The sequence below is a fragment of the Corvus kubaryi genome, unplaced genomic scaffold (genome assembly GCF_017639235.1).
Source record: "Corvus kubaryi isolate FWS band 111438036 unplaced genomic scaffold, C.kubaryi_AGA036_p1.0 47043, whole genome shotgun sequence".
In the NCBI taxonomy this organism is placed as follows: domain Eukaryota; kingdom Metazoa; phylum Chordata; class Aves; order Passeriformes; family Corvidae; genus Corvus; species Corvus kubaryi.
In genome coordinates, this window is record NW_024581310.1 from 1 (window position 1) to 9851 (window position 9851).

Sequence of the window (9851 nt, forward strand, 5' to 3'; positions counted from 1 at the left end):
TCACTTTGGAAAGTAACTGATTCCTCATTCAGAGGCAAAACACTGTTGTAAAGAACAAATGTGAAGCAATCAGATTTATCCTTAATAAAAGAGATGAGATCGAGAAATATTTATAAGGCTTCCCACAGAAACAGACAATGGATTCAGCAGTGTCCCAGTGCTGTTTGTGACTTCTTTAACCAGGATGTTGCAATCTTGGAGAGCTGCATTTTGCCTTTGGACCTGAGATGCTGCGGATGTGTCAGAGCTGGAGCTCAACTCACCACTGATGAATTCACACAGCTGAGTTGAGCAGGTTGTACCAGGTGCCGTTATCCAACAGAACACTGATAACTGGTTCAAAGAGGTTTCCCTCTTTGGGATGGTGTAATGGTAATAAAATTCATCTTTCAGGCCAATTATCCTCATAAAGTGAAGAGCCATGTGTATGAAGAATAAACTCAAGAACTGGAGCAAGGGCTCCAATCTGCTTCTCATGGAAAGAACTGAAACACCTGCTGTTACCCAGAGGAAGATGCACCCCCAAACCCAGAGCATTAAAATCTCATTCACACTCATTAACACAAATTCCAAGTTCAAGTGTACACTGGAACACCTTCCACACAGTGCACACCAAGCTTGGAAGAAGGAAATCACAACAGCTCCATACTCACACAAGGCCAGAAAGGTGTGTTTTGAATTCATCAAGACCAGTACTCTGCTTAGCCTCTTCTCAGCCCCAGGACTCTTCAATAGCACTTTTCCACAGGCACATTCCCAGCGGGCATCACAGGCTGATCCCCAGGACCAGCACTGCCAAATCACTGCCCAACACCACAGGCCTGAAAGGGGGAAAAGAAGTAAAAATCATCCTTACCTTTTTCACATGTGTTTTCTGAAGCACTGGCCAGAAGTGGTACCGTGAGAACAGGAACACAGGAAATGTAAAAGAAATCCAGGAATGTAAATATTTGTGACTCCTAAGAGGAAAAATCACTTCATTCAACACTGGCACACACATACATGTTGTAAATAACAGGAGAAGTAACAGAAGAAACAGCCTACCAAGAATGTAGACTTTGTATTTTCTTACATCAGCTGTGGCCAGCAGATTCCCTGGATTGAGCACACTACATCCATTAACTGATCAGGTCCTCCAAATTCAGGATCAGGATAGCAGCATCAGCTCAGTGATGAGAAGCATCCTGCAAAAAAACCCCAAAACTACTCAAAACACAAACCAATTAGCTACAAGAGTATGAATTCCCTATGTTTATATATTTTTTAAAAAACAAACGTTAAAATGAAATAGAAAAGAGAAATTTTATTTGGCTGGTTTGTTTCCTGGCTGCCCTAAGACTGGTACATTCAACAAACTCCAAACCACTTTTACTCCCATGATCACTCTGCTGGACCTTTTGCATCACAAATTCTTGGACCATGAACGGACAAAGGTTGTCTAGATTTGACAATATAGCTGTGGCTGGCAGCAGATCTAACCTGCAGATGATCCATTCCCTAATAAATAAGAGATTCCTTTTTCAGAATAAGTCAAGTTTGGTGTTTATTATCAAGTAAAGCTGCAAAGAAACGGAGTTAAAAGTTTGGGGAACATTTAATTACAAAGTTTCTATGAGAACCACAGTAATAAGGTTACAGAAAAACAACACAACAGCAACATCTTTTCCCCACTCTTTCCCTCCTTTGGAAAGGACACAAGACTTTCTGTGGATTTAACAGCCCTAATTCAGGCAGGAAACATTCACCTCGTGCTACTTGCCAGAATATCTGAGACACTGATCTTCTGTACCTGTTATCCACAATTTACTCATTTTGTACCAAACGACCAAGTGGACACATGACCTTGTACACAACTTTCTGTGCTCATTTGCATGCAACAGGAATGAGTAACTTCCTTATGGATGTGATTTTCTCTGAGAAAAGAACAACTTCTCAGCCTGACAGAGTAACACAACAGGACACGTTTGGACTGGGCTAGTCCTGGAACAGAATAATAGGATTAAGGCTGATCTAATTACTGAACATCTACAGGACCTTGATGTTTTCCTTGCAGTCCGTGTCCCTTGGTCAGTCCACAGGTTATTACTGCAGCACAGAAATTCCCTGGAATTTCATGTTTCTGAGGAACAACAGCACTCAAACAGGGAGTGCAATGGTCGGGCAGCAACAGCTGCTTCAACCACAGGAGTGAAAGACATTCCATTTTCCCACTGCTGATTAGGACAGATTAATCTGCTAATGACAGGATGACAGGATCTTTTGGGAGGAACCAGCCAACAGTTCAAGATTATCTAAAAATACTTCTCTGGCCCTGGGCCAGCAACAACCACAACAACAATCCAGCTGCCAGTTTTTACACCCCTTGTCCCAAGGACTGTGCTGCCCACAGGCTCGCACAGAGGGAGTAAAAATGCCCAGAGCACTGCAGAGCCAGGGGCAGCCTCTGCATTGGGAATGCTCCAATCAACTCCCACTCCCAGCACAGCAAAACTGACACAGAGGGCTCAGCAGAGCCAAAACTGCTTCAATGGCTGTGGCTCTTCTACTTGGGTTAAAATCAGCTTTAAGTTTCACTCACCATTACAATTTCAAGGGCTGGAAGAATTCCCAGCTTTGCCAACGTTTTGAAAACTTCATCTCTGTTCTGAGGTAACAGGAGGGAAAAGGCACAGAATTCCTTGAAAACCTTTTGCATAGGAAAAAGTAATTACAGGTGTATTTGGGTCAGAAAACTCTGTGAAAGGATGAAACAGCTACATTTGTGGCAGAGTTTGTGTGCTGGCTCCTATGGACCTTCCTAGAAAACGGTATTATTCCTTCCTGACTGGTTATTAGGATTGGTTCCTTCCAGCAACAGGACTTCAGAACTGCCTGAGCAGATGTTAAACCCTAGTGCATGCAAAGATTACCAACACATCTCAGTTGCCCAGTTTGTCCCTAGGGAGCTGCTGGAAATCAGAGCTCTCTGGTTCTTTACTTCACAGCTTTACACTGGGCCGTGTCACAGTCTGGGAAGGTTGTGATGATTCCCATGGGAAAGTGCTGCTTCTTTTAAGGACACACAGGTGCAGCTCCACTGCCTTGCTGCTCCCAGCTTTGCAAGTGTAAAATCTAAACTGCTTCATAATAAAACAACAAAGATGAAAATAGCCCTAAAACATGAGAGTCACTGAGATCTGCTCTGACAGTTGGGGGCTCACACAGCGCTGCCACCTCTTTGTCTCTCCCTGACACCTCCAGCTCCTTTTGCCTTCAGCACATTTGCTTTTCCACTGCACTCCAACAAGCCACTTCCTGAGGCCAGCTGAGAGAAGGACAATTAAAACATTGAGCTCCAGCAGTCCCTTTTTAATAAACACAATCACACAAACTGCCCCAGAACACCAACCACCTGAGTCCCACCATTAAAGTGATTTTTCAAAAGCCTGACATTTAATCATGAAAACAACAACTGGTGCTCTAAGCAGGGGCAGTTTAAGATCTTGCATAGAAAAGCCACAGAAAACAACAAATACTCGCTTACTTTACAAACAGGCTTAAAAAGGATGCACAAATATATCAAGTCACAGAAGACATTAAAATACCTGGAATAAAAATGGGATGTTTCATGTTACCTGTACCTGGCAGATTTTTTCCCCAGTTTCATCACAGCCAGCTTTTTCTTAAAAGCTCAGTGCTAAATCATAGTTCTCTGCTTCTGACCAAACAATCAGGGTGTCCTGTTTGAGATAAAACCAAGAAAAGAATTGCTTCTGAAACAGGTCTGCACTGCATATTAATCTCTATTCCCTTACCATATATGCCTGTAGAAGACATATATTAAATCACTTGTTCTGTCGTAAGGGACATCACCTTTCTTTGGAACTATTTTATGAGCACTGCCTTACACAGCATATATTTAAATATACTTCTTTTTCCCCATACCTGAACCACTTACACAGGCAAGAACAGAAAGATGCTTTAGAATAAATCATCAGTAAGTGAAGGGATTTCCAAGCTTACAGTGGGATTTATAGAACTTTCAGACAAGCAGCTCAGTACCTGGTCACTCCCTATTCAAATGACACTGAAACACACCATGAACACTCCTTTTCCAGAGTGCTGGAAACTCCCCGACTTTGTCCCGCAGCGAGGCCGTGCCATCCCTGCAGAGCACAGCCCTGCTCCAGCCCTGAGCCCGCAGAGCAGAGGCAGAGATGGAGAGCTGGGAAAGGAATTCCTGTGGCAACAGCTCTGGGCTCAACGTTTTAACTTCCTCATTTTAACAGTGCAGAACTTGGTTCCTTTCCTTAGCCCCTTATAAACAAATGGCTTTTCCAGCAGTGCAGTGTAATAAAGTCTGACTTCACAAGGAAGTGCACCCTTGACCACCTCATTTTTTGAGAAAGCCAATGGACCTCGGGAGCCAAGACATCCACAAATTAACTCCAGGTTACAGCATTTTACAGGCTTTTGGGGCAGTTTCCCAGGTCCCAGGTCCCAGTTTGCAATAAATGCAACTTTTAAGTAAAAGGAGTTGCTTGAGTTTGAAAGCTGAGGCTGTTGCCAGCAATTCACTGCCAGAGTAGCAGAAATCTTTTAAAGTCCTTTACTCGTTTGGCTGTGAAAAATTGAGGAAAGAGGCTGCCCTTTGCCCATGGCATCACCTCCCTGACTGCCACAACAACTCCCAGGAAAACAGACAAACCTACCCATTCGAGTTTCATGGAATTTTTATTAAAATAGCATTTGTAACTGGTACACGTTGGTAGATGTTCTGTTCTTTCCCCAAAGAGTGGCAGTGGAAGGAGCCCAGGCAGGAGAACACGGCTGCTCACGAGGGCAGACTGGGAACCAGCACCAAGGGGTGACAGCCAGACAGTGCTGGGTGTCACCTTCTCCTGGGACTGCAGGTTTGTGTTTAACGGGACATCTAATGCCACTTCAGCCAGTCCTTTCCTAGAACTATAAAAATTCATGACATTCTTGGTTTTGCTGTGAAACAATCTCCTGTTTGTCTGAGTATGTTTTTAAAGCTCCTGCCATACTGCAGCAGCCATTGATTGGGGTGGTGAGGAGCAGAGCAAGGACTGACGCTCCTCAGGAGTCCCATGGAGAACTTGGCTTGGGAGGCTGTTGAAGAGAATTGGGAACACGGGTCCAGGTGATGCCACTTCTCCTCCTCAGGTGAGTGAAGGCACATCCCAGGTAACTGCTGCTCTCATGGCCTGTGAATCATCTTTACTGATGGAAAGACCCACTGGGAAGCAAAGCAGCCTAAGAGTGAGCACATGAGGATGATGCTGAAGCTCCTCTTTACTGGCAAAGGCTTCCTTGGCTCCGGAGCTGACAGGGTGTTCCATCAGAGTCCTGTGCCGGGCAGCCTGGAGCTCTCCAAGGACACCACGACTGTCCCCAGGTCCATCAGAGCGCCTGTGTCTCGCTTACGCATCGGGAAGAGCTCACCCGTTCCCTCTGGGATTCCATCCAGTGGTACGGAGTTACTTTGAAATCTGCATGGATAACTAACCTTAAACAATATCGTACAACAGCCACATTGAAAATTCTGAGTTCACTTACCATGTGTAACAAACCAAACAAAAGCACTAATTATGGAATTACAGGGTCACATTTTAATTCCTGAATTTTACAGTTCAGCATTAATATCACCACATGTATACAAATGGTGTAAAACAAGTACAGTGGTATCTTTAATACAAAATAAACTTCTGTTTTATGGAAAAAACTATACTTCATATCTACACAGACAGCCCATCTTTTTTCAAACAAGAGCTAAAATTAAAACTAACTACAAAAATCTCCAAAACAGAGAAACTGCTTCAGTTTAAACTATTCCAGGAGAAATGGACCCATAACACATATTACAAGAGTGATCTATGTGGTGGATTGCAGCTGGTTCCATCTTTTAACATCTCTGACACAGTTGCTGGGAATCTCCTCTCACTTTGTCATGATCTCAGATCACATATGGGCAAACTAACATTAAAATATTTACAGTTCATGTGCTGCTCTTGAAAATAAAACCTGGACTGTTTGCCTCTGTCACCTTGCTGTGAACTCACCTATTCCTGTCACAGTTCACTCACCTATGTGGAATGTGCTTTTGTGTTTTAAAAAAGCAGCTTTTGTACCACCCCCAGGTTCAGGTGCTGCTTGTGGATTCCGCCTCCAAGCCCTCAAGGTGTTCTCTTGGCAATAATCCCATCTTGGTCCAAACTGACTTTGGTGTTAAAATGCTGCTCAGTCCATCACTACGAAAAACCTGTGAGTGTTTTTTATTCCCACCTCACCCACGCGATTTCAACTCCCAAACAGGGAAACGGCTGCTCCGAGAGGAGGCGGCCCTTGGAACACCGCCGAGCGTGGCTGGAATTCGGGCTCTTCCCAACCTGAAGCCGACAGCTGTGGGATGTGCCGGGTACAGCCCCACTGTGACACAAGCAGCTCCGGGAGACCCTTGGGAAGCCACTGCTCCTTGGCATAGATATTTCTGGACGTCTCACTGACAAAACAAGCAAAACCTTCAATTTTGAATCCAGCTTCCATACTCTCCCCTCTTGGAAAATACAAATTAAAACTTATTTTAACTGTTTTAAACAACTCAACATGCACTATAACTGCAGTGTCCCTCCCTCCAACCATGAGAAATGCAGTTTAGTTGGTAATAAATGGTCCCAAAATACGGATTGTTCTTATGCAAACAGAGTTAGTTTTCCCTTAAAATTTTTTTTAAAAGAGGCATTGCTAAAAGAACACAACTGACAGCACCATTACAAAATTAAGATTACTGGGTTCAAAATTTAAGCTTGAATTTTATTTTTTTTCCTAGTTCTGTTAAACACTGGGGAAACCCTGCAATATTTTAAAAAAAGTGTTACCATACCTTTCCCTCCCCCTTTCCCTCCCGACACCTGAGACTTTCCTTGCTGAGAAGCCATCATCCAGGTTCTGAGAATACTAACCCACCTTTTTTTTTTTTTAATTTTTCATTTTTTTGACAGCCTGAATGGCAGACTCCTTACTTTCTAGAAAGACATTAAGTTCCTTGGAAGCTTTGTGTTTACAGAACTAACCCTTTCTAGCTGATACACCGAGTTTCTTTTGCTACTCCTTGTATTATCTTATATACTCATGGGAGAAAGCTTTCTGAATCAGATTCTTTTTAGCTCTTAAAACGGTTGCAGCATTTGAAACCCCGTAATAAAAGTTCTTATTCCAAAGTTTTGGTTTCTTTTATGAACCCAGACGAGGTCTTTTTCTTGGAGATGTCTCCTCCTCTTCATCATCGTCTTCATCGTCAGGATAATCCACTAGCCCAACTAGACTTCCCTGCCGATCAGAAACAAGGAAAAAAGAAATTCTCACATTGAAAAAATACCCAGGAATTGCAACTTTAGTACTCAACCTCCAGCCAACCTGTCTGGGACACACCAGCCTGAAGGTTTCTTGGTGATGCTTTTGGCATTCCAAGTCCCATTTGTCTGGAGAGTGGGTTTGAACCTCAAGCTGCAGGAAGTACTGGAGTTTCCTCGCTCCTCTGGGTCTGGACTGCAAATTGTTTAAAAATCACCTTCAGCCCAGCTGGACAGACATGAACTCCAACGTGCAGGCTGACATCCCTTTGGCTGCTCTGCCTTAGGGTGGGAAACCAACTCCTGCCACGCTTTTTTGTAGCTGCTCAGGAGCTCGAGGGCTGAGGATTCCAGTAATGCACAGCTGAGTCAGGCACCACAGAGGGGTCACTCCCTGCATCTGTCCCCTTAAAAACACTCAATTCCCAATCTGGAGGGGCACTAACAGAGTTCCCCAAACCGCCAATTTCCTTTGTACATCAGACACACAGAGCAGCAACTGGGCAAGGAAAAAAGTGGCAACAGCGAAATGATGCAGAGGATGCGGGATGAGACTGCGCCCACCAGATTGCAACAGAGTCCAGCCCTGCTCAGACCCCCCCCAGAGCAGTCAGGGATTCACTGGAGGGCTCAGGGTGAATTTATCACCAGCTCAGCCTCACTGCCCACAGGCTGTTGCTGCTGTTACCCTGGGACAGCCCTGCACCAGGACAGCCCCACACGAGTTCTCCCACCTTGGGGGCCGGCACCGCCGGGCTCAGGGCCGTGTTCTTGGAAGAGGAGCCGTTGGAGCTCGCTGGTGATGTCTGAGCTGCCACAGATTTGCTGTTTGCACCGTTCGCACCGTTGGCTGAGCTGGCTGAGTGGGAAAAAGTGAATTTGAATCCCCCAGCTGAAGTCCTTTTTGGAAGATTTTCTTTGTCTTCACTCTCCTTAGCTGAGGGACAAACATTGCCACACTTAGGTATCAGCTGCACACCAAGGAGTACAATCCACATCACAGTGCAATCGCGGGGCAAGAGCCAGCAGGTTTTTTTGGTTCCAATTCTGCTGCAATTCTCAGTTCCCCAACCAAGCCCATCCTGAGCCCACCAGCAGCAAACTGAGCAGGGCCTGGATGCTGAGGGCACCAGGGACATGGCTCACCTGGAGCACACAGGCACATTCAAAGTCCTGCTTTTAAATGGCATTTAAACCAGATGCATGCTCCAAGCAGTTTAACTTGTTCTTTTAATCCTAGACTGGCTTGCAAGGACACGTTTGGATCTCATGACTCAATCACACAGAATGCCCTGTACTGCTGCTCGAGGTACAGGGCACAAACCACAGGCTGGTTTAGGTGATACTCCACGAATCTGCCATGGAGCACTTCCAGTGCCAACAAGCTCAAACCGAGTAAATACCTTTTTTAGTTTCCATAAATTTTTCATAGCTATCTGGAAAATCATCCTCCTGTTTTGACTTCTCAACTGGAGGTACAACAGCTTCGCCTTCTTCCTCTTCATCTTCATTGAACCACATTTCTTCATCCTCCTCCAAGGCTCTGGCATCCCTGCGGAATCTATTGCTACGCAATATGGATGGGACACTGTAAGAGACACACACAGTGATTCCAGCTTGGCTGCTGTTTCAGACTCGGGACCAGAAACACCTTCCAGAGTTTTAGAGGGAGCTCGATGTATTTGAGAAGGCAATCCAGCTCCACCTCTGGTTCTGCCCTCACCCCAAGACTCACCAACACCCCCTATGATGATGAGCCAGACTGAATCCCAAATCAGAGCAACATTCTGTTCCTCTTAAGCTGAGAGTTTTCTGAACATAGCATTTAGTGCACTGGCCAACATCAGCTCTACTACACTTGGCCACAAGGAAAGGCAGATGCAGCTTTCTTCTAATCCAAGAAGTTTTCACCAAGAATGAAACCCAACCCCAGTCCCAGCCTCCTGCTCCTGCTGTCCTCTGGGAAAGAGAAAAGCAAGGAGCAGCCCTGCAGAGTGGCAGCCACTGGCAGGCTCGGAGCACAGAAAGCGGGGCCTACCTGTTCAGCTTCTGGCTTTGTCGGTCCTTTTCTTGCTCATATTTTGTCTTCAGTCCCTTGAACGTCTGAACATATTCAATAGATTCAAGTGCATTATAGAAGTTTTCAACTATGTGTGCAATAAGGGACTTAATATCTTCCTGCAGAAGAACAAAGCAGCGTTTCAGCCTCAAATGGGCACAGGCAGAAGTTCAGAAAGCTTTTGAGTTCACTTTGGAAAGTAACTGATTCCTCATTCAGAGGCAAAACACTGTTGTAAAGAACAAATGTGAAGCAATCAGATTTATCCTTAATAAAAGAGATGAGATCGAGAAATATTTATAAGGCTTCCCACAGAAACAGACAATGGATTCAGCAGTGTCCCAGTGCTGTTTGTGACTTCTTTAACCAGGATGTTGCAATCTTGGAGAGCTGCATTTTGCCTTTGGACCTGAGATGCTGCGGATGTGTCAGAGCTGGAG

The 9851-nt window shown here is 44.9% G+C and overlaps 1 protein-coding gene across 1 annotated transcript; it reads right to left on the minus strand.

The window, feature by feature from the left end:
• Window positions 1–4694: 4694 nt before the first annotated feature.
• Window positions 4695–9530, minus strand: LOC121672288 (serine/threonine-protein phosphatase 4 regulatory subunit 3-like; the record flags this gene model as incomplete). Its single annotated transcript, XM_042044889.1, has 4 exons — window positions 4695–7329; window positions 8087–8211; window positions 8756–8940; window positions 9391–9530. Coding segments are annotated over 4 exons (546 nt in total), but the record flags the coding sequence as incomplete, so codon positions are not given.
• Window positions 9531–9851: the final 321 nt, after the last annotated feature.